General features: G+C 41.9%; 1 protein-coding gene across 2 annotated transcripts in view; it reads left to right on the top strand.

The window, feature by feature from the left end:
- The window catches only part of KIT (KIT proto-oncogene, receptor tyrosine kinase), an 88388-nt gene that overhangs the window by 57241 nt on the left and 5803 nt on the right, over positions 1 to 25344 (top strand). Inside the window, exons 8-17 of one of the 2 annotated variants that reach the window (XM_045474026.1) lie at positions 13435 to 13549; positions 15089 to 15270; positions 16511 to 16617; positions 16715 to 16841; positions 17124 to 17228; positions 17318 to 17428; positions 18593 to 18743; positions 20567 to 20658; positions 21149 to 21276; positions 22340 to 22462. In XM_045474026.1, coding sequence (XP_045329982.1) covers positions 13435 to 13549; positions 15089 to 15270; positions 16511 to 16617; positions 16715 to 16841; positions 17124 to 17228; positions 17318 to 17428; positions 18593 to 18743; positions 20567 to 20658; positions 21149 to 21276; positions 22340 to 22462 — 1241 coding nt within the window. Of the gene's footprint in view, positions 1 to 13434; positions 13550 to 15088; positions 15283 to 16510; positions 16618 to 16714; positions 16842 to 17123; positions 17229 to 17317; positions 17429 to 18592; positions 18744 to 20566; positions 20659 to 21148; positions 21277 to 22339; positions 22463 to 25344 lie in introns of both variants that reach the window. The other variant, XM_045474025.1, reaches the window with a different exon arrangement.

The raw sequence follows: 25344 nt of genomic DNA, 5'->3' as shown, positions 1-25344 counted from the left end.
CGTTGGTGCAGAAGGCCTTTTGTTTCTGCTGGGGCCTGGGTCACAGACATGCACCTAACATTTCCAGAGCTTCTGCTTCATGACACTGGGCACACAGACAAGAGTGTTGTCTGACCCCGTGGGTTAAGGTTCTTCAAGAATTCTTTCATTGATGTCAGTTCATTACAAACACTTAACTAACAGTAGCCATTTCTTTTCAATGACCTTCCACATTGGATTTCCTTATCTCCCAATGCTTTGACAGAGGTAGTATTTGTTTTTAAGTTTATTTATTTTGAGAGAGAGGGAGTGTGTGTGTGAGCAGGAGAGGGGCCAAGAGAGAGGGAGAGAGAGAGAATCCCAAGCAAGTCCCACACTGTCAGCAGGGCTCGATCCCACAAACTACCAGATTATGACCTGAGCCAAAATCAAGAGTCGGGTGCTTAACCAACCAAGCCACTCAGCTGCCCCTGACAGAGGTAGTATTTTTGTGTGAAACTCAAAAACATCAGACCTCTTGTGAAGTATGTTCGGTTGCTGTTCACAGATCAAGTTAGCTAATTTCTTTGTTGATTTTTTTCTTCTTTGAAAAAGATTTTTTAATGTGAAATTTTAAAGGCAAACGCTAAAAATAGTTTTGAAAGTTTAAATTGGAGAGTTGTGTCCATTTTGACATAACACTTTAGCTGAGCCAAATCCATATGAAGATCTACTGTGTGATTTATTCTGTAAATAAGCTTAGCCCCAAGGATGAAAGGAATTGTGCTCTGCAGAAATTAGAATTGATAGAAATCAGAATAATAAATGCATGATATTAGTGCAGAAATTCAGTGACTTTTACTCAGTGGCATTAATGCATAATTGCGTAATAGATTCAGCTGAAATGCTTATGAAAATCCATGATTTTGAATGGTTCAATGTTTGATGGTTGAAAAATTCACTTGTTTTAAAAACTCCACATGTAGATTTGAGTACCCTGAGTGTGTGCATGTGTGTATGTTTTAATTGCTTATGTGGGAGGCTTTAAAAAATACCATGTTCTGTCAGTTTGTGTTAGAGAAAAATATGTAGCATATTAAATTTGAAAATGTTTTAAGTCTGTTTTTAACTTCTCTAACCAAGCCATGATTTACATGGGTCTGTTCTGTTGACTGTTGGCTCTGTGGTATTAAAAGTGGTTTATAAAGGCCAGGCAAGAGCTATAACATGTTTGCCATTTTTGAGCAGAACTTCCAGTGGAAACTGATGGGAGTTTTCGCTAAGACACAACAGAAGAGGGGCGCCTGGGTGGCTCGGTCCATTAAGCGTCTGACTTCGGTTCAGGTCATGATCTCGCCTTTTGTGAGCTCAGGCCCCACATCAAGCTCTGCAGTACAGGGTCTGCTTGGGATTCTGTCTTTCCCTCTCTCTGCCCCTTCCCCACTAGTGCGCTCTCTCTCTGTCTCTCTCAAAATAAATAAATAAACTTAAACACACACACACACACACACACACACACACACACAAGAAAGGCCGGTGACTCTTTGCATTGAATTTGCATTACTATAATCACCCTTTAACTGCTAATTGAAGATGCATCCAGAAATCAGATTCTTAGTTCTCTAAAGAAGTTTGATATCTTGGGTGAGTTAAATGTCCGTTTGTTTCCTTTGTCGATTAAAATTGGGAGGAAAGTAGCATTCTAAAATGTATAGAACTATCCAAACGTGTTTTCTTATATATATACGTATATGTGTGTATATATATATATATATATATATATATATATATATGTGTGTGTGTGTATATATATATATATATATACACACACACACACACACACACATATACGTACATATATACGTATATATGTGTGTGTGTATATATACATATATGTATGTGTATATGTGTATATGTATATATGTATGTGTATATACATATATGTATGTCTATATGTGTATATGTATATATATATGTATGTATATATACATGTATGTATACATGTACGTATATGTATGTATATATACATGTATGTATGTATGTATATGTATATATATATATATGAAGAGAAAGCACATATATATACATATAAAAAAGAGAAAGCACTTTATTATGTCATTGTATTCAGATACAATGACAAATAAAGTGCTTTCTCTTTTTTTTAAGTTTATTTATTTTGAGAGAGAGAGGAGAGAGCGGGGGTCGGGGGGGGGGGGGGAGAGAGGGAGAGAGAGAGAGAATCCCAAGCAGGCTCCGTGCTGTCAGTGCAGAGCCCAACACGGGACTTGATCTCACGAACCATGAGATCATGACCTGAGCCCAAACCAAGAGTTGGATGCTTAACTGACTGAACCACCCAGGTGCCCCAAAAGTGATTTCTTATTTTTTTTAAATTTTTTCAACATTTATTTATTTTTGAGAGAGAGAGAGAGAGTGTGTGTGAGCAGGGAGGGGTAGAGAGAGAGGAAGACACAGATTCTGAAGCAGTCTCCAGGCTCTGCGCTGTCAGCACAGAGCCGGACGTGGGGCTCGAACTCACGGACTGAGCGGAGGTCGGATGCTTAACCACTGAGCCACCCAGGTGCCCCCCAGAAGTGCTTTCTTAATAGGTACTACTCTTTCCAAAATTCCTGAAGGTTTAAGAAAGATGACACCACTGAGATTCTATACATGGCCTGTGATACTCCATTGGAAACTTCTGGTCTCCTTGCCTACAATAAATGTCACACAGATCCAGCACAAATAAAAGGCCAAATGTACATTTAACTCTAAATTATCCACTTCTCTTTTCCGTCACCACCCAATATTCTTGAATATTTCGAACCTTATAGCAGCCTTAAGTGTTAATCAGTAATGTACATATTTTTTATGTTTATCTTGGCATACACTTTCAAATATCCCAGGTGAGTCCTGAAGTAACCTACACAACTGTGGAAAGAAAGTATGATTGATGTGATCATCAGTTATGTATCAGTTATGATCATATCAGTTATGATATGATCATATGATCAGCAGTTGGTTTTCAAACCTCTGGAATGATTTTAAGAAGGTCCAGTAACTTTTTTTCCAGCTTTATTGAGGCATCATTGACAAAATTGTGAGACATTCAAAGTGTATATATGATGATTTTGATGAATGTAAACATTTTGAGAAGATTCCCCTATCCACTTAATTAACATATTCATCCCCTTACATATTTACCCTTTTTATTTTCGGTTTTCTGGATTTTGGGGGTGGGGGGAGGGTAATTTGTTTTGTTTTTTGGTGAGAACATTGAAGTTCTACTTTCTTGACAAATTTTGATTATATAATATGGTGTTGTCAACTATGATCACCATATAACTCGTTAGATTCTCAGACCTTATTCATCTTATACCTCACCCTTTGTACTCCTTTAATACTTCTTCCTAATTCCTTCATCCCTTAGGCCCTGACAACCCTTTTGCTACTCTTTTTTGATGAACTTCATTTTTGTTTAAAGACTCCATTTAAGTGATCCCTTGCAATATTTGTCTTTCCATGTCTGACTTATTTCATATAATATAATGCCCTCTGGGTTTATCCACGTTGTCACAGATGGCAGGATTTCCTTCTTTTTTAAGGCTGAGTAATATTCCTGTGTGTGGGGTACACATTTTATTTATCCATTTATCCACTGGCGTGGATCCACTGAGCACCGGAGGGCAGATATCTCTTGAAGGTAATGGTTTTGTTTCTTTGGGGTATATCCCAAGAAGTGGGATTGCTGGATCTTACGGTAGTTCTATTTTTTTTGTTTTTTTAATTTTTTTTGTTTTTAATTTTTTTATTTTTGAGAGACAGAGACAGAGCTCAAGTGGGGGAGGGGCAGAGAGAGAGGGAGACACAGAATCGGAAGCAGGCTCCAGGCTCTGAGCCATCAGCACAGAGCCTGATACGGGGCTCCAACCCACGAACAGTGAGATCATGACCTGAGCCGAAGTCGGACACCCAACCGACTGCGCCACCCAGGCACCCCTGGTAGTTCTATTTTTAATGTCTTAGGGAACCTCCATGCTGCTTTCCAGAGTGGCTGCACCAGTTTGCATTCCCACCAGCAGTGTGTGAGGCTTCCCTTGTCTCCGTGCCCTTGTCAACATTTGTTATCTCTTCTCTTTTTGACAATAGATGTGCTAACCGTTTGAGTGAGACTTTCATTTTGGTTTTGATATGCCAGTAACCTTCAAATGCCTCTCTAGCACATTATCTGATGACATTTCTGGACCAGCATTATGATTCTAAAATGTGTGGTAAATGATATCTAGGGGCCATAGATAGATCTCTCTCCAGTCTTAAAGGTCTCCCCTTTCAGGACAAACCTAGCCAGTGGAGTCAGAGTACTGTGGTACTCAGGTGGAGGTAAAGTAAGGCAGACAGGACAAGTGAGCTATGGAGAACTCTGGGGCTTGCCCTTCACCAGTGGGCATACGTGGAACACGTGGAAAGTTAAGCTAGATTGGCTATCCAAATGACCGCCAAACTGTACCAAGTCAACTCTCAAAGTTTCCAACTCTACATTATTTACAGCAGAGTGTTAACGGGGCTTGAAACAATTTAAGGAAATGCTAAATAATGCATTATTTTCACATCACCGTATCATGTAATTAACATCCTGTCTGGCATGAGCAATTATTTATAGATCATACAGTGTACCTGTATCAGTCAAAGTAGTAAATCATCTGGAATAAGGCCTCTTGAAGAGAAAGTTTCTCTTTGACCACATTTGCAAAATCTGGGCTGCCTTTTATGTGTTTTTGGTTATAGTTTTTAAAATTTTTTTTAATGTTTATTTATTTTTGAGACGTAGAGTGTGAGTGAGGGAGGGGCAGAGAGAGAGGGAGACACAGAATCCGAAGCAGGCTCCAGGTTCTGAGCTGTCAGCACAGAGCCCGATGCGGGGCTCGAACTCCTGAACCGCGAGATCGTGACCGGAGCCTAAGTTGGACACTCAACCAACTGAACCGCCCAGGCACCCCTGGTTATGGTTAAGTCTACTTATGAATGGCTAAACTATCCTTCTTCTAGGGGAAGCCACTCTAAGGGTAACTCCCTGCAAACAAGGTACATGCCAGCACGTTCGCCAAAGGCGAGGGCAGACCTGTCAAGTTGGCCATGTAGATAGATGGCTTAGACTGCCTGCCAGCAAGACCTCTGGGTCACCCACCCAGTGGGAGGTCTCAAGAACCTTCCCCCAGGATGAAATGGTAATATGGGGTGGCCTTCAAGGGTTGCTCATTTGGGGGACTTTGGGTCTGTGCCTTTCAAGATCCCCAGGAGACGAGCAGTTACTAGAACTTTGCCTCTTTGGAAGGTGGAAATGTTTTTCTGCCTTCTAAACTGTCAGCCATTTTTTTTTTTTTTTTCAACATTTATTTATTTTTGGGACAGAGAGAGACAGAGCATGAACGGGGGAGGGGCAGAGAGAGAGGGAGACACAGAATCGGAAACAGGCTCCAGGCTCTGAGCCATCAGCCCAGAGCCCGACGCGGGGCTCGAACTCACGGACCGCGAGATCGTGACCTGGCTGAAGTCGGACGCTTAACCGACTGCGCCACCCAGGCGCCCCAAAACTGTCAGCCATTTTTTAAGGATTGAGATGACCTTCCAAACATTTGGGTGTCCAGGCCATACTTATGTTAGAGGCTAACCATTTTAAGGCAAAGCCTTGAGCGGCTTTGGTCTTTAGTGTTTTGTTTTGTTCTGTTTTGTTTTTCCTATTAGATAGATTCTATTAGGTCTTCTATTAGAATTCTTCTTTTAAATTTTTTTTTTTTTTAACATTTATTTATTTATTTATTTATTATTTTTTTTTTTTTAAATTTTTTTTTTTCAATGTTTATTTATTTTTGGGACAGAGAGAGACAGAGCATGAATGGGGGAGGGGCAGAGAGAGAGGGAGACACAGAATCGGAAACAGGCTCCAGGCTCTGAGCCATCAGCCCAGAGCCTGACGCGGGGCTCGAACTCACGGACCGCGAGATCGTGACCTGGCTGGGGCGCCTGGGTGGCGCAGTCGGTTAAGCGTCCGACTTCGGCCAGGTCACGATCTCGCGGTCCGTGAGTTCGAGCCCCGCGTCGGGCTCTGGGCTGATGGCTCGGAGCCTGGAGCCTGTTTCCGATTCTGTGTCTCCCTCTCTCTCTGCCCCTCCCCCGTTCATGCTCTGTCTCTCTCTGTCCCAAAAATAAATAAAAAACGTTGAAAAAAAAATTTAAAAAAAAAAAAAAAATGAAATCGGACGCTTAACCGACTGCGCCACCCAGGCGCCCCATAACATTTATTTATTTTTGAGACAGAGAGAGACAGAGCATGAACGGGGGAGGGTCAGAGAGAGAGGGAGACACAGAATTTGAAATAGGCTCCAGGCTCTGAGCAGTCAGCACAGAGCCCGACGCGGGGCTCAAACTCACGGACCGCGAGATCGTGACCTGAGCCGAAATCGGACGCTTAACCGACTGAGCCACCCAGGCGCCCCTAAATTATTAGAATTCTTAAACATTAAATAAAGCCAGTGCTGAATAGAAGTCTTTCTTGATTTATTTATTTGCTTTTGAGGATTTGCTGTAAGGCTATCCCAGTAACCAGAAATGTAGCATGGCTCGTGCAGACATTTGTGTACGTGTGTTTTGAAATTAAAACAATTTTTTTAATTATAAAATATTGTGTGAAGCATAGTTCTAGAAAAACTAGAAAACGTGAATAAGCAAAAATAAGAAGCACGTTTTAATTATACCTTTTAAAGTTCATTTACTTACCATTGCTAATGTATCCCTTAGTGTGTATATGTTCTTCGTGACCATTTTTTTAGACTTTTTTTTTTGTTTTTTAAATAAAACTGAGGTCCTACTGCTTCGTAAGCTTGTGTTTTGGTGCTGAATAGTGAATGCATTGTACACATCTTTCCACGTCATGAGATACTCTTCCGCAACCTTATTTTGGTATCTCATTGCATGGATAGTGCGTAATTTTTTTTTAACTCATGTCTATGTCTGGTGCGATTTTGAGACTTTGTGTAGAATGGGGGATGGGACACGGATGATGTGACTGGGGTTTTAAAGAAACCCATCAAATGCTTATTTAAGGTTTATAATTATCTTGTTTAATCTCAAATGAGCGACCTTGCCTAAGTGCCTGGGAGTAAATAAGGTTATCATCTGTCATTATCTTTCATGCTCCCATGTCTTAAACATATGTCACAGAAGATGCACTGTGCTGGCTTTTGGGACAGTTCTAAATTAAGGAATAATTTTCAGATGTTCTTAGCGTGGTTGCTAATCCGTGTAAAAACAGTCGCTTGTCTTTTTACATTAATCTTTTTATAGGTAGTGTGTATTCATTTGCAATATCTGACAGTGTCTGAGCCCTGTTTTTATTTTCTCTTCCCGAATTTGAAATGAGTTTTTGTTGTTAAATTGCTTGGGAGTTACGAGTGTTGTTTTTGATGTGACACTTTAATATCTCCTTTTCCCAATTAAGAGGATCTCTGTGGCTTCAAGAATTGCTGGAGACACTTAAGTGGAAAGAAAAAAGGAATATCATGGCAACCTCCTTTTAAAGTAGAATTGGAGGGGCGCCTGGGTGGCTCAGTCGGTTAAGCGTCCGACTTCAGCTCAGGTCACGATCTCGCGGTCCGTGAGTTTGAGCCCCGCGTCGGGCTCTGGGCTGATGGCTCAGAGCCTGGAGCCTGTTTCCGATTCTGTGTCTCCCTCTCTCTCTGCCCCTCCCCCGTTCATGCTCTGTCTCTCTCTGTCTCAAAAATAAATAAAACGTTAAAAAAAAAATAATAAAGTAGAATTGGATTCTCTTATATTCTAAAAAAATTTAGGATATGCGTTGGTATCATTTTTCCTTCATGTCGTATAAGAAAGTTGGTCTGGTGGGGTGTGTTGCTCATTTGGGGGATCTAGTTAAACACAGCCTGCTTGAGAACAGGCAACCTTCTAGACTGTTAAGGCCCTTTGTTCATACGATCTGGCCATTCTTTCATGTTTATGGTAGAAAAGCAGGAGAAACAGGTTTAAGTTATGTAACCATGTAAACTGCCAGAATTGACCCTGAACTTGGGGCACACTATTCTAAAAACAGCATGAATTCCTCTTCATATTGGTGGAACTTCTCTTCTATGGAAACTTCCTTTCCAGTTGAGCCAGGGATGTTTTTACATCAAATTAGCCGCCTTCAGTTATACATGTATTTACAGGTTCACCTATAGCTTAGTGTAAATTTAAGCAAACCCACGAAGAGGTGCATGTTTTTCCCATGAGTTAGATGTCAGTAACCGTTCTCCTCCACTTCTGAATTATGTGGCAAAATGAATTCAATGCTTGTACTAACAATTTTATCACATGCCCGCACTCCACGCGTGTGTCCACATCCTCCTGCCCCATGTCTGGGTCACATGGCAGTGGTACCCCTGTAAATTGAGCCTGGGGGTTCTGGTTGAGGAAGACTTTCTGCAGGCAGTTTTATTACTCTTTAATTATTTTAACTTAATCTTTGTTAATCCCAATCTCAGGATTGGAAGATCTTTAATGGCTGTTTAGAACACAGATTGGCAGACTATAAGACCTGGGGCCAGATTCAGTCTGCAGCCTATTTTTTGAAGGGCCCATACACTAAGACTTTTTTTTTTTTTTTGAATGGTAGAAAAAAAATCCGAGCCTCAAATATTTATTGCCTCACCCTTTCATTGAAAGTTAGCTTACCCCTAGTGTAGAACATCACTTTGTTAGGAGGGTGTTTTTGCTTGTTTGTTTTGATTTCTGTTTTTAATTTTATTTATTTTGAGAGAGAGAGAGAAAGAGAGAGTGTGTTAAGGAGGGGCAGAGAGAGAGAGAGAGAGGGAGAGAGAATCCCAAGCAGTCTCTTCATTGTCAGTGCAGAGCCCGACACGGGGCTCGAATTCATGAACTGTGAGAGCATGACCTGAGCCAAAACCAAGAGCTGGAAGCTTAACCGACTGAGCCACCCAGGTGCCACTGTGTGTGTGTGTGTGTGTGTGTGTGTGTGTGTGTGTGTGTGTTAATGGTAGACACTCTGTTAAAGATACCTGGATGATACAGGCACCTATAGTTGAAGTTTTATTTCATTTGTTAAACAAACTTCTATCAAAGTGCCCATCTGCCAGTTTCCGGCCATCTTTAAGAATGTGTAAAACAAAATATATTTTCAATATGTCTATTCTGGGGATATTTTTAAGCAGAAGTAAAAGTTAACCTGAATTGTTTTCTACTCCTATTTTAGCTGACTTAAGTTCCTTTATCGTAACAGTGTGATGGCAGGAATATAGATTTGACCCAGGCACAAATAGTGACAGATTGCTACAAAGCGTTGCTGTGTTGCCATTAAATACCAGCAGACCTACAGTCATAAAAACAAAATGCATCCTTATGAGCCCTCTTCATTTAGTTTCTTTATTGTTTGGGGACCTAAGTTCATGTTCTTTGCTGATTATAGAGCGTGGGTAAATGTGCATGCGTAGCAGGAGCCGGTCGAGGTGGTCGGGGGCGAGAGGAGTTCAACTTCAAACTGCTTCTGCGCCGGTTACTTGTGTGTCTCCTTTCACCCCCACCCCAGCTCCTATTATCTGTGCTGTGTTCTTAAAAATTTGTTTTGTTCTTGCTTTCCGTATGGGCCTGATGGTGGTAACAAGGAATATTTTTCAAGATCACATATTTCTGGGGTAAATCAGCAAATGGTTAGGATTTTTAATTGCATGAGCCATAAATTCTCAGCAGAGTCATTAAGCACTCTGAAATCAGCCTACAAGCTGATCAGTGTTGTTGGAGACACTGGAATGACTCAGGTCCATGAAGCTTTGAAAGGAGAAAAGGCTATTTTCTTAATCTCCGCAGGAAATACATAACTCATACACCTCTTAGGCTTATCTAAACCTCCAACTTGGGAGGAATTAGGGAATGTGTCATTTGGTATACTGCTGATTGCCGAATATCTCAGAAACCACAGCTCAGATTTAACCTGGAGAATTGCAGAGTTATGTATCTTTAAAAGCAAAATGCATATTTAATGCCTTACACAGTGCATCGAGGCACTTACAAAATGCAGATGAGCCCAGATTTTCATTTTTAGGAATCAGATTTATACCTAGCTCATTCTTTATGCATTAAACATTTTCATAGTGCAACTTGCCATGTAGAGCTGAAACTGTACTCATGTAATTTAGCCTTTTCAAAACGAGGTCTGTCATCACCAATGTTAGGACAGGGCTGGGATTAGGGTGAGGCGCCTTGGGTGCAAAATTTAAGGAGGTGCTCGCTGACTGTGCCAGCCCTATATTTACAAACCTTGAGGAGGGTGAGTGCCTTCTTAAAATCCACACCCTATGTGTTTTTCTGGCCTCACCCTAGTCCCGGCCCTGATCAGGGTCTTTCGTAGGTACTTGAAGAAGGCACATTGCTGGGTCAGATCCTCAACTTACTGAATCTCTGGGATTGGGTTGGGGGGTGGGGGAGGGGGCAGGAATCTACATTTAACTTCTTAGTGCTTCAAATGCACATTGAAGTTTGGAGGCCTTCTGAGCTTGGTTGGCCAGGCTAAGGACCAGCTGGATGAAAGCTCCCTGCTAGCCTTAGGTTACAACTGGCCTGAGACAGTAACTTAGAAATCTGCCCAATTAACCAGCACACAAGAACAAGTAGGCCAGCCGGACCGCGCCACTTGCCAGGCCTGGCCGTTGTGTAACTGCTACCAGGTGTCACGCTGGAAGGCTTGGATCTTGATTGTAGCCAGAGCTAAATGTAACTGATTATGTAATTTTGAGCTGTTCCAATTTTTTTTAATTAAAAAAATGGTTTATTGGTTCATTATTAGCTCCATGTTCATTGTAAAAAAAAAAAAAAAAAATGAGAAGGTAAGTCAAAAGAATGAAATTGAAACTCTCCGTAACCCAGGGATAACCATTGTTCACATCTGAAGTATCCTTTCAGGGGTTCCACCCCCCCCCCCCACTGGATTTATATTTAATTCTACTGAAAGAATCAATCGTGTGGCATTCGGAAGGATGGGTGACAAAAAGAATGTTGGTATAAAGGCATCTGTCTTAGAATCTCGATTCCCGTCTAAGTCCTATCCAGTTATCTTTCCCATCTCTGTGTAGACCCTCCCCCCTCCCCTTGAATCTCTGCGCTAAACAAAAATTCACATGAACAGGTAGATGTGTGGCTATCTTCCGGCCCGCTATTGCAAAATAGTGGAAATGGTGCCCCCCACACAGGGAAGTCCCCATTAGTCTCTTCTTCTAGGTCCCTTCTTGTGATTCTAATCGAATTCCTTTGACTCTGGGGACCTTGTTCTTTTGGAGGGGAATTAATTGTCCACGCAGCTCTGCCCCTGCTCCACATCCGAGGTACAGTCAGGAAGACGTGGTTCTGCCCTTGAGTACATAGAGTCTGATGGAAGAGGCAGACCAGGATGTCGTATAAGAGTGTCAGGTACCCTAACATGCTGCAGGAACAGGGAGGAGAGACCAACCAACTTGGCTTTGGAGAGTTGAGCATGGCTTGAAAAAGGAGATGACACTTGAATGGAGTCCAGAGAGACCTGCCGTATGGCGCCTCCCGTCTCCAGCAAATAGCATTCTCCTAAAGTTCCACTGTTTTTTTGTGTTCTGTCCTACTTTTCAGCCCAATCACACAGTTGCCCATGATAATTAAATGAGACTTGCCAGATGGATGCTTTTGCAAGACGATGGCTCGTCTTCTTGCTCTATTTGTGAAAGCTGGCATTGGATCCAAACTCTCAAGGAGGCCCCTACCTTGAGATCGCTTTGGAGTGCCGCTCTTTCGTGCATATTAGCCAAATGGCCTGCCCATCCGCGGGGCCAGGCTGAGTGGCAGGTGGGTGTGCCATGCATGCGGACACTCCGATCCCTGCCAAGCTGTTTTGCCTGCAAGGAGGTGAGGTGCCGAGAGGTGGTTCTATAACATTCCCTTCCTTTGAGGGAGTTAGCTCCTAAGCTTCCGATCTGTCCGTCTTAACCTTCTCACCATGTTTATTTTCCCAGTCACTTGCAACATAATAGATGTCAGATTCCCAGTGCATTGAGTTACAACACATACACATTATCACGTTATCTCAAGCAATTTGTACGTCACTGAAGAGAGTATTTAGAGTGGCAAATACAGTTAAATTAGGCGGTGGCAAACTTGATTCACCAAGGAGGGTAGGTACTCTGAATCGAAAACGATAACTGAATCATTAACAAACTAATAACAAATAAATCTATTTCATTTCTGTGCATATCATTCTTCCTTCTTGGTGTGCTCTATCTCATTTAATTGTCATAGCATCGCTGTGAAATGGGTACTGTCATTATTCCCACGTTACGCACCAGGAGGCCTGATGGGGGGCGGGTTCCTGGTAAGTGTGGGCGCCCTTCTGCAGGCCCGGCCGCCACGTGTGCGGCCTCCCATAGTTCTGTGCCTGATGCTGTGCTAAGGATTCAGGGTGAGCATCCCCTCGTCCCTGCTGTCGGATGCTCACAGTCTGGCCTGCTCGTTCTCAAAGGGTTAGCAGTCTTCCAACGTATCTCCAGGAGAACAACTGAACGTAATAAGTTCATTTTCCTTTCACTTTCGAAATAATCTCAAGAGTTTGCAGTGCTTTAGGGCACTCTTGATTGAATACCAGTTGATTATTGTAGTTACCCAGAAATGTCAAATTAGAGCATGCCTGCTGATACAATTTACTTTTTCAGTGATCGTACACAGGTTTAGGTGTATGTATGAATAAAACTCTCGGGCTGGCTTCCTGTTACAATTTTCTGTCCATATTTTGCATTTGAAATAAAACTTCGGAGTTCAAAGCCCGTATTGTATTCTACTCTTCTGTTTGGGTTTCTCTGTAAATAGTGATTCCGTTCTTTCACTCGCAGCCATTCCCTTCTGTCCCAACCCCCCCCCCCCACCCCCAAAAGAGGACCTTCCTGAGATGGGCAGAGGGGACATCTTCTTTTCCTGGGACTCCTCTTAATTTCATCCATTCCAGTCCGTGCCATAACTGGAAATTCCTATGGCAGGTTCAGTGATGTGAAATTCTGGTGGCAGGGATCTTAAACGCGATTTCCACCTTCCCAACAGTCTGGCATCCTAACGTTCGGATTAGAAACCATCTTTCCGATTGCCCCTCACAGGACACAGAAACCCTGCCAGGTGGTCCTGCAAACCCCACTTCAGTCATCCCCGAACAGGGAGCTCTCGGGGACCCCCACGTCTGCAGTGTGGACAGTCCACGCTGGGGTTGGGCAGCTCTTTGTAAGCCCCTCCTGGTCTGATCCTCACTTCTGCCTCCCTCCCTGCTTCAGATTCTCCCCTTTGAATGTGTTCCCTTCGGGTCCTCTTCAAACCTCAAGAAAGTTCTAAGGACTTGAAAGCAAGGGAGGGAGGAAGTCTTGGTGAGGTTTTCCAGCAGTCTGACGTATGACCGTCTCTCTTTTCCTGCAGCAAAACCAGAAATCCTGACTCATGAAAGTCTCGTGAGTGGCATACTACAGTGTTTGGTAGCTGGATTCCCGGAGCCCACAGTAGATTGGTATTTTTGTCCAGGAACTGAGCAGAGGTGAGGTGATGATTTTGGGTACCACTTGACATGCGTAAGGGAAGGACTGTAATTTAGTTGAATTTCAGATATGTTTTCAGATTTTTTTTTTTTTGGAAGCTTTGTTTATTTTGTTCTTCTCTCCACGTGGCTTTGTAGGGGAAACAATTGCTATATTTTTCGTGGGAGACATTAATTTTGTTTGCTGAAAAATGATTACTGAGCGACTTCTCTATTTTGGTGGTTATCTTTTGGATTTATCACGCAATTTCTAGCCTGCAGGTAGATAAAGCAATTTTCCAGGACAGAGTAATTAGATTTCCATTCTCTACACAGGAGGTAATGTGTGTGGGAAACGTGGCTGCAGTTACCATGAAAAAAATTACCTCAGAAGTTAATTGCCAAGTTACCAAAAAGTAATGATCGTGCAGTTACAACATACATATGGCATTTGTAAGCTGCGTGTTTTTAAAAGGTTTTCTCCTTGATTAGGTGCCCAGCCCCTGAGCAGAGCACATCTGGCATTGTGTTTTCCTCTCCCTCGCAATCTGCACTTAAGCCTTAAATTGTCCTTTCACATTACCTGAAGATGAAAATGGGGTCAACGTTGCTGTTTTTATCCATCAAACGCTATTTTGTGCTCAGGCTTTAAAAGCCCAGTGTAACATCACCATTGAATAGTCAGGATAATAATAGGAATTTTATTTTTCACAGAATAGACCTCTTTATCACGACGAGTTGGAAGAGGTTACGTAGGATTGTTGTTTTCAGTGGAGTTTTAGTGGAATGTTTTCTTTGGGGAACAATAAGGAGGGCTCGAGACCCCTGGAAATGCCCCGGCAGTGGCAGTAACCCCAGCAGTTACTGTGATGTGTGCAACAAATGTTTCTGGAGGGCAGCTGTATGCTAGACGCCGGTCTGGTGAGCAAAACACACCTGAGTCCCAGCTTTGTGAGTTTATGTCTAATGGGTAGAGGTCCGCGAAAGATGAAATGAACAGCTACCGTAATCGGGTGTTAAGTGCTAAGGGGAAAAATAAAACGAGGTGAGGGAACAGAAAGGTATTGGGCGTATGGAGGACATAATTTAAAATAGGGTCGTCTGGGTCTAGCCCCTGATGGGCTTTGCTGCCTGGAGTATGAGCCGATGGTACAGCTTCTGTCTCCCTACATGAAACCTGGAGCTGCAGGGTCTCAGCCGCTGGGGATTTGGGGGCCGCCCTGTCTTCATCCTTGTAGACTTTAACTCTTTCCTCCTCTAGGCTCTTCTTTTTCAACGCTCATGTACCATTGAAACCGGTCATGAAACCGCTCAACGGAATAGGTGTTTGAATCGGGATTCGAACTCCTGTCTCACTCCCTGGATCTTCTTGTCCACCATGCTGTTCTTTCTCACTGTGCCAGGGAACCTAGTGCCCATCTGTCCTCCAGCTGTTGGTTGTAAAAGGAAATTCCTGATTATGACCTGCTAACTTAGTTTGAAAAGTATGCCAAACCCGTTGTATTTCATGATGGTTGATCTTTCTGGAGTAAATCGGGTTGTTATTTTTCTTCCCTCTAGATGTCCTGTTCCTGTTGGGCCACTGGATGTGCAGATGCAAAACTCCTCTGTATCGCCGTCTGGAAAACTAGTGGTTCAAAGTTCCATCGATTACAGTGCTTTCAAACACAACGGCACAGTCGAGTGTAGGGCTTCCAACAATGTGGGCAAGACTTCTGCCTTTTTTAACTTTGCATTTAAAGGTAACAGCAAAGGTATATTTCTTTTTAATCCAATTTAAGGGGATGTTTAGGCTCTGCCTGCCATATCAATCATGATTTTCAGTCCATTCCACCAATGGCCATGTCATTTCTGGTAATTTCTACATTGCACCATGCCGTCATCAAACTCACTAAGTTTCATTCTGCACCATTTGTTAATAACACGTATGTAGTGATTTTTAACTGCACACTTTATATTTACATGTGTCTGTGCACGTATGTATGCATGCATGCACACGTGTGTGTGTGTGTGTGTGTGTGTGTGTGTGTGTGTGTATAAAATGAATCGCATATTTCCAATCATTTCCATTTAAAGGGGGTAGAGAAAAAAATAGGGGAGTATATTTACCGTATAGCCAAACATAACCAGAATTAGGGCAATTTAGAAATTTAAATTTAATTTAAAATTTTAGTTATTTAAAATCACATTTTAATACATCGCCAGGCACTATATCAGAAAGCTAACACTGCCTTTTATGAAGTCACGTCAGTGAACTATTTCTTTAATGTCTGCAAAATTTGAATCATGAGTGACTGACTACCTCTGCTAACAGAAGTTAAATGATCCTTGTGGACAAATTGATGAATTGGTATGAAGTTAGAAGACAAAGAAACCGGGCGCCTACATTCTTCGGGCTTAGTTTTTGTTTTCTTGAGTTGGCAAAGATGTGGGCCAAAAAGTCGTGTGTTTTCAGTTTTGAGTAATGAAGGAAGAACCTTCCATTGTTCTTCATCATAGATTTTTTTTTTTTTTTTTTACTCAGGCAATGAAAGAACATTTTAAAAATGTTTTCTTACAATGTTTTCTTGGTTGTAAAAGAAATTCTTGCTCAATGTAGAAAATTTGGAAAATGCAGGGAAGCATAAAGAAGAAAGTTTAGACCCTCCAGAAAGGAAACTTCTTAAAGCTGTCCAAAGCAGCAATTTGGTTGAAGTACAAAACTCATTCGTATGTTGTTTTCTGTTGACAAGCGGCATAAAATTATTCTTGTGCTACAGAAATCTCAACCTCCACAGGAGCCTGGTTTAAGTTGTTATTTGAAAAGATTCCTTTGAATAACAAGCGTAAGATAATAAGCGAGGCAAGGAGCGGAGAATGCCCATGGCTTTGAACCCTGCCATGGGCTGTAAAATGGGAGATGGGCGAGTTTGGGGTCAGGTGTTGTGGTAAAGACCCGTCCCTGCTAATAGATTGTGATTCCACATTCCCCTTTCATTTTAGAACAAATGCATCCTCACACCCTGTTCACACCTTTGCTGATTGGTTTTGTGATCGCAGCTGGTATGATGTGTATTATCGTGATGATACTTACCTACAAATATTTACAGGTAATCCTTCCTTTGCTCTCTCCCCTAATAAGCACTGTAATGATTGAAATGTTCATCATTAAAAGACGATATACCTTTCCCTTTCTCCCCCGACCAGAAACCCATGTATGAAGTGCAGTGGAAGGTTGTCGAGGAGATAAATGGAAACAATTATGTTTACATAGACCCAACACAGCTTCCTTACGATCACAAATGGGAGTTTCCCAGAAACAGGCTGAGTTTTGGTCAGTATGAAGCCGGGGCTTTCCGTGTAACCTCTTTGGGTGCGCATAACAAAGGCTTTAGGGAACCCCAATAACTTCCTTTGTTCTGTTGCACCTGAAACCGCGTTTTCTGTGAAATGTCACCACCTTTGATAGAGTTGGCCTACTGCACATTATAGGGAGATGTCATGGACAGATTTGTCCTTAATTCTGTAACAGTTCCTTAATTGTTGAGTTTGAGATTACGCAGGGGGTCCGTTGGTCCCAACACCACCACGTACTCTCTTCTCTTCCTTTCTGCAGGGAAAACCTTGGGTGCCGGTGCCTTCGGGAAGGTGGTTGAGGCCACTGCATATGGCCTGATTAAGTCAGATGCGGCCATGACCGTTGCTGTTAAGATGCTCAAACGTAAGTTTTTCTCCTGTAGGCTGCTGCATGCCCTCAACATTGGCTTGCCAGATGTACTTTTTGCTAAAATGAGATCTCTCTAATTTTAGCAAGTGCCCATTTAACCGAACGAGAAGCCCTCATGTCCGAGCTCAAAGTCTTGAGTTACCTCGGCAATCACATGAATATTGTGAATCTTCTCGGAGCATGCACCGTTGGAGGTAAAGCCATGACCAAATTACCTTTTATTATCTTTCAAATGATCAAAAAAGGGGAAATTTTAATACGATTTCGACAATGCTCGATTACAAGCCTCTTGCAAGATTTTTGCCCAGGTTGTTACCTCTTGCTTGATTTCACGCCTCTGCTCCCAAAAGTGTTGTTCTTCAGAGTGTGTATTTGAGTTTTATCGTCATGGGTGGGACAGCCCAGGACATACCCTAGTTACTGTCACATACGTTGCCTCGACATTGACCTCCTGAGTATCTTGAGAATGTCTCCTCTCATCCAGCACGTCTCCCGATCTTGCAGGCTTTATACTTTGCTGGATCATTTGTAGTCACTAAAGGGTTAACATTCATTTGCACGTCATAATTAAAGATAGACTTCGAAGCCTGCCAGTTCTCAAATAATGCACCAAATGAGGCAGGCACTTCACTTCTGCAAGAAAATAAATTTCCCGTCTGAAGCAGTTCTGAGGTAGAGCCTTCCATCAAGGATTTCTGTGATGTTTCCAGAAAACATGTTGGTCCAAAGGACCAGATGAGCCATCTCCCTCAAGACGTACAGAGATTCGCGGTCAACTTGACGGCCTCCATAATTTCTTAAAACAGCCCCCGTGAAGGTGGCATCCACATCATGCATGGTTCACCAACATGTCTGCCCAAGTGAATTAGTTGCCTGTTAACTTCAGGGCTGCAGTCGTAGGCACGGTCACATATCAGCTGGCTGTTCCGTGTGGTTGCTTTTTCTTATTATGCAGTTTGTTCTCTGCGTCATTTCCACAATAACGGTGGGAGAGGGTGTGGAGGCCCTGCAAACAGAAGTGAATCAAAGGATTCATGGAGGAAATTTGATAGTCGTACAACATTGAAAGCGGTAACTCTTTGTAAAGCCAGCAGTCATGCCTGGCTCCAAGCACTGACATACTGACATCACTTAGAAAGTCTGGTAAAGGGGGCTTGCTTGTTCAGTTTGACCCCACAGAATGCTATTTTTTGCCAGCGGTGTCAATAGGTAGGATTGTATTGGTACTAAGTGGGCTTGTCAAACGAACCTGAATGTTAATGGTTATGATCACTCCTGAGTGTAATTATGGGGGGGGTGGGCAGCATTGTCTATATATCTCATCTCTCTTTATTTAACCTTCTCTTATATGCCTGTAGGGCCCACCCTGGTCATTACTGAGTATTGTTGCTATGGTGATCTTTTGAATTTTTTGAGAAGAAAACGTGATTCATTTATTTGCTCAAAGCAGGAAGATCATGCAGAAGTGGCACTTTATAAGAACCTTCTGCAGTCAAAGGAGTCTTCCTGGTAAGGCTGATTTACATAAATAGCTGTTGACAGGCAGTTCGAGGGGTCATAAGGGTTTGCAATCAAGGCCGATTGTTAAAAAAAAAAAAAACTGAACAGAGATACTTCGAGGCACAAAATCAGAATTATTAAATCATTTAGATGTCACCAACAATTTAGAAAGTTCGAATAGTGTTTGTAAAGATTTGAAGAGTGTTAAACTTAGATTTCCGTTGATTTTTTAAAATGCATCTTTAGTTTGTTTCAAGGCATTGGTTCCGTTCAGTTGAATGAATTCTGTACCTGTTTCTCTTATGACTCTGTTCTTGTGTGTCATTTCATTCACCCTGTCGGGCTTGCTACTGTATTGTTGAGTTGGCTCAGTAAACTTCTTGAAAACCTTTAACAGAGTGGCAGAGAGCTCTGAACGTATCTCCGCATGTAGGTTTCTCACCATCTACCTCTACAGAATTATTTCTGTATACCTTGCCCTTTTGTAAAAAACTCATCATGCTATAAAAAGGCACAAAGACTAGCACATTTTTAAAAGTTCTATACCTTATTTTCATCTGTTTTATACTTAATATAGTTCTGAATTTGAATGATGTGTAAGGAGCTTCAAATTCCTTTAAGGAGGACGAATGTGGCTTACCAACCAGAATAGGATTCTTCTCTGCCATACCTTGCCCGTTCTTTCCAAAGGTTGAGATCCACCATTTATGAAGGTTTCCTAGATTCACCCAGAGGCCAGCAGAAATCATACTCCTCCTTTATGCTTTATATTTCTGAAATTGTGTATTGCATTTCTCCTCTGCCTTTTACTCACTCTGTCCCCCTGCATTTTGAGATGGCAAGACGTTGTCTTTCGAACTTGACTCCAGGCCCTCAAGAAGAGCAAATATTATTGGTAGACGGTTACCTCTTAAAGCCCTTTTCTGTACCTGCCCTGGCTAAAGTTTTAAACCCCAGGCGAAGGCTTTTTGTTTTATTTTTTCTTAGCCCAGTAAATTTGGGTAGTGTCAGGTGATAGTAAAATACAGTACAAACCACCTTTGGTTAGTTTCTCCAGAACATATGCTCTTTGTATAAATAAATGAGCCACTTTGCCTTATTTCTAAAAACCTTGGCCCCATAGATATTTTTCAACTTTCTGAAATAATGGCCTAAATTGTTCAATCCGACGTGGTGTTCTTTGTGCACTGGGAACCCATATGGGACTGGAACCACCAGCATAATCTGAAGGAGATTGTTGTCGCAGTGTTTCTATGCTAATCAGAAGCAGGAAGTACTAGAAATCTTGAAGACTTTCCAGCCAAATGTTGCAGATTCAAGAGGTCCAGATGGTTCAGAAAATCATCCAAATTATTGGTGTTTATCTGAACTAAACTTGGTTTTTTTAAAACCTTCTTCCATCAGTCGCTATATGTTAACGATCCCTGCCTTCCCCCCATAACACATCTCAGAAGTTCTTGCCCTTTGTGTCTTGTCTCTTGGGGCTAATTTAGAGAGTTTAAGGGGATGGGGGTTAATTTTTTTTTACTCTCTGTTTCCCCATTAAATCCCTGGTGTCAAGAGATGGGGAATTTCTAATCCGAATCCCATCTACGATTGAACATAAAACATGCCGTCTCATTCCTGGGGATTGGACCCTAATGTTGAATATTAAAATCTCCTATCTTAAGGACAAGATTTTCTTCACTCAGACTTGGCAGTACTTTCTTTGAACAAAATCAGCCTGTTCTGTAAAGAAGGGAATGAGGGGATAGAGCCTGCCCCATGGGTACTCCCCTTTTTCCCATTTTGTTCAGTCATGATTTGATGGATGGCTATTTCCTCTCTCCCAGCAACGATAGTACTAATGAATACATGGACATGAAACCCGGAGTTTCTTATGTCGTGCCAACCAAGGCAGACAAAAGGAGATCTGCCAGGATAGGTAGGTACCTTTTTCATTTCGAGAGGATTTCTCATACTGCTATGAAATATAATACCATGCCCCATAGCGACTGGTTCCCCGTTATAGTAGCCCCCAATAACAGTGCCCATGTTGAGTGGCAGTTAAGGGTTCCAAGTGGGTTTTGGGGTCAGAGCATTTGTTACTGTGTATGCGCATCTCACTGCATGTATGAAAATATGTGTGTGTCAAATATGTATTTTGCATATCAAAATGTATCAGATACATGTTTTACATATCAAAAACATGAGATTTTTGCATTAATTCATGATCCTGCTCCCCTGAGGCCCCAGGTGATGAATATTAACTTTGTGCTTGAGCACTTCCGTTTCCTCAGCACCAGGGAGATGACCTGCCTGCGCGTTCACATCAGTCCCTTCGTTACCAGCCCTTTGGTATCCCTGTTGTCACCATCTTCTGTTTTCCTTGCTTTGAGATTTAATTGCTAACAAAGTCCTTCTCCTCCTAACAGGCTCATACATAGAAAGAGATGTGACTCCCGCCATCATGGAGGACGATGAGTTGGCTCTAGACCTGGAGGACTTGCTGAGCTTCTCGTACCAGGTGGCCAAGGGCATGGCATTCCTCGCCTCGAAGAATGTGAGTGGGCGTGGTTCCCGGGAAAGCACTCCCACACCAACCCCCCCAGCCCCAACCCCACCGAGCACTTTGGAGCCATAGTTCGAATGCACAGTGTCATTTTGACGTGCAGTAACCAAAAACAGAGGAGATTTAGTTTCTTCATATTCCAACTGCTGTCTTTTTGGAATTCCTGGTCTCATTTATAAGCTTTAAAGTGCAAGCCTGTCTAAATGAGCTTTCTATGAATATTTTTTTTTTATGCATTGAATTCATTTAAAAACTTTGGCTTTTAGGATATGGGAGCTGCTCTTAGAAAATAGAGAGAATGATTTCATCAGCAAAAGGAAGGGGTACCTCATGCAGTTGCAATGCTTGGTGAAGCACATACTTGGGCTTTATTGAAGTTGGACCTCAAATATCGTATGGTTTATGAAGTGTGGGGGAATAAAGGAGTCAGAATGATAAGCATTTGGGGAAAAGATGGGGATGGGAAGAGAATGATAGAATCAAAACAAGGAACAGAGTCTCTGGAAGGGTGAGGGGGTGCCCTAGCAAATGGGACTGGCAGACTAGGAGGAGGTAACAGATCCTCCCCGTAAGTGTCACTGGTGACATTTCCAAACAATTACCAAACTAAAAGAGGATGCAGGATGGCTGAAATAAAGAGCCTCTTCCCTGTGTCCTTGGGAGACATCAAATTGAAGTTGCAAACACATTTCAGAAACTCTATAAAAGGACATTCAAAAAGAAGCATGCAAAATGAGTTTTCAGTTTAAAAAGTATGATGTGACTATTTATAATGTATTTTCCTGTGAATGAAAGCAGTCCTAAGAGGAGGAAAATGTATTCGAGTTGGTTTTGAAAGCGATTGTAGTAATTAAGGTCCTAACGATGCGAAACACACATCATTCAGAGCGTAATTTAGATGTTTATTTTTGGTACACCGAATAGTTTCAGTGCGAAGCCAAGTTACTGGACCTGTGTGACAGAAGCAGCATCCTAACGTTGCACGTAGTTTTCATTCTTGAGGAGTTTAAAATAAATGTAAATGGTTTTCTTTTCTCTCCCACTCTCCTAATAGTGTATTCACAGAGACTTGGCTGCTAGAAATATCCTCCTTACTCATGGTCGAATCACAAAGATTTGTGATTTTGGTCTAGCCAGAGACATCAAGAATGATTCTAATTATGTGGTCAAAGGAAACGTAAGTACCCGCTCTCTGCTTGACAGTCCAATGAAGGATGTTAGTCGCAAGTTTTTCTAAGAATTGCTTTTTATGAGTTTCGTAATGCAAATCCTACCTTTGAGATAGCATGCACTTTAGCAGTCAAATTAAGTGTCCTTCAGCAAAATTTGCATGGTATGCTGAACATTACTACAACTAACATTCCGATAATAGAATTCCTAATTCTAATTGTGTAATTATGGGGCATGTGAAGGAAACAGAAATAGCCTTAATTTTCATTATAGCCTGAGAATAGCAATGAACTCTGTTTTGTTCAAGTGAAACAAATGTGGGCCTGAAGGTCACAGCAGGGGAATTTTATCTGGAGATTGACATGCTATGTGAAAAAGATTAAAATCTAAGGTTATGTTCAGAATTAGGTATGTAGAATGTCGGATCTTATAACCAATAGAGAGCATATTAAATAGTTTCGTAAGTAATCATGGGCTTATAGAACATAGTGATTTTACTTCAGAGTGCTTTATTTCGTTGCCAGTTTTCATTGTATCCTGAGAACAACCCCTGGGTGTTAGAATGCAATGTCTTCACTCTTTCAGGGTTGGAGAAACTAAAGCTCAGTGTGTTTTATATGTTTTAGTAATAAGCATCACTGATTCTGAGATGACACGGGTCGGTTAAAGGCTGAATCCAGAGCCCATGATCTACAAAGCAGCATCCCATTAGTGTGGGAAGCCATATAGTCCCGTGTATATATTCCTCTGCATCTCTTTCCTAGGCCTGTTTCCCCAGTCCAGATTTATTCCTGATGGTAGCTGTGTGTGTGCCTTAGGATAATGTAATATCTTGTCCTGCGTTACTATGGCCATCTCTGTGGGTAGGCTGTACTTGGCTTGGTTTTACAGAAGTGTTTCTGGCTTTCCTTCCTGATCAAGGCATGTATTCCTAATAAATCTCTTCTGACGCTGCAGTTCATTGTTACGAGGGTTAATGAAACCAAGTTCTCTCCATCCCGGTGCATGCACTACTGGAAGAAAGAATGAGAGGTAGTCCCCGATCCAGGCCTTGGAATATTGACAGAAGGGCAAGAGGAGGATCAGACGGCAGTTTCTGGACTGCCGTTGCCGAGCTCGAATCTGGTTCCATCATTTAATGGCTCTGTGATGTTTGGCAAGAATTACCCAGGGCCTCTCAACCTTGCTTCTTTTTCTCTTCTTGAGAAATGATACTGTCACCTGACTCATCAAGTGGTTAGGAGGGTTAAATGAGTGAATCTAGGTGAAGTGCTTAGAACTTTACAGAGTTCAGGTGCGTTGCAGCCAATATATGCACATGGCGCTCGTTCTTCTGACTGTTCTTTATAGATGTCTTATGTGGGATATAAATAATCATGACAGTGGTTATGCTGCAGCTTCTTAATAGCTTGTGATTGGTTCGCGACCTGTAATGAACAAGGATGGGTTAGGTCCCACCAGGCTTCTAGATTGTGGGCTCCAGCTCAAGTCTGTTGCACGAACCAATTACAGATCTCTCTTCACCAGGCTCCTGGGCAAGGAGGATTTATGGGACAAGTTAAAAGCAGGGAAACTCCCACAACATGTTACTGCCTCAGATTTGCTACATCATAGTCATGTGACATCTCCCCGTGTCAGCTTCTCAGAAAGTTCTTCCATTCCTCGTAGGTTCTTCGTCATTTTTCTGTGGGTGAAGCCAGCGGATACCTTGTCAGAACATTGTCTTAAATGCATAAAATAAAATCTATAGGATTACCAAGAAAAGCAGTTAAATTGGAATATAGTTATCAAAGTATTAAAAAAGGATATTTTTTGACATCAGTACGCGTGTTTCTTTGTTACACAGAATAACCTGTTCTAGCCGTGGGTCTAAAAACTGATTTCAAAGTGGTGATGAATGTAAACACTAATCATGATGGAGGTGTCTGCAGTGACTGTTGGTGATGGAATCACAGGACCTGCTGACATTACTGGGCTTTATTGCTTTCATCGAGAACTTAAGGAAATGCTAAACTTCATTTAGAAGTTAGTGAAAATAGGGGCGCCTGGGTGGCGCAGTCGGTTAAGCGTCCGACTTCAGCCAGGTCACGATCTCGCGGTCCGGGAGTTCGAGCCCCGCGTCAGGCTCTGGGCTGATGGCTCAGAGCCTGGAGCCTGTTTCCGATTCTGTGTCTCCCTCTCTCTCTGCCCCTCCCCCGTTCATGCTGTGTCTCTCTCTGTCCCAAAAATAAATAAACGTTGAAAAAAAAAAAAAAAAAAAGAAGTTAGTGAAAATAAGAATGTGTGGCATTTTTTTTCCCCTTCCAAGTCGACAGGCCCCTGAGTTCAGGACACCTTCAATCTCAGGTTAAAGCTCCCTGTAGGAACTTAGGTATAGAATTTGGGAGGGGATACTGGAAGGTGTCCTTCCTTCCTCCCTTCCATCCTTCCTTCCCTTTCTTTCTTTTTCTCTGTCTCTTTTTCTCTGTCTCTTTTTTCTCTTTTTCTCTCTTTTTGTTTTTCTCTCTTCCTTTCTTCCTCTTCTTTCCTTCTTCCTTCCCTTCCTTTTTCTTTCTTTTCTTTCTCTTTCTTCCTTCCTTCTTTCTTTTTTTTATTTTCTTTTCTTTTCTCTTTTTTCTTTTCTTCTCTTCTCCTTTCCTTTCCTTTCCTTTCCTTTCCTTTCCTTTCCTTTCCTTTCCTTTCCTTCTTCCTTTCTTTTCTTCTTCCTTAATTTCTTTCTTCCTTTTCTTTTCTTTTCTCTTTTCTTTTCTTTTCTTTTCTTTTCTTTTCTTTTCTTTTCTCATTCCTACTGGCTAAAATAATTTTAACACTAGAAAAACAAAATTGTCTTCCCAGTTTCAATCCTGAATGGATTAAGAGAAGGACTGAGTTAGCTTTTTGTGGTAGATT

This window comes from Leopardus geoffroyi, chromosome B1 (assembly GCF_018350155.1).
Source record: "Leopardus geoffroyi isolate Oge1 chromosome B1, O.geoffroyi_Oge1_pat1.0, whole genome shotgun sequence".
Lineage (NCBI taxonomy): Eukaryota > Metazoa > Chordata > Mammalia > Carnivora > Felidae > Leopardus > Leopardus geoffroyi.
The sequence above is the reverse complement of the archived record's forward strand: the minus strand, read 5'-3'. Positions and strand labels throughout refer to the sequence as shown.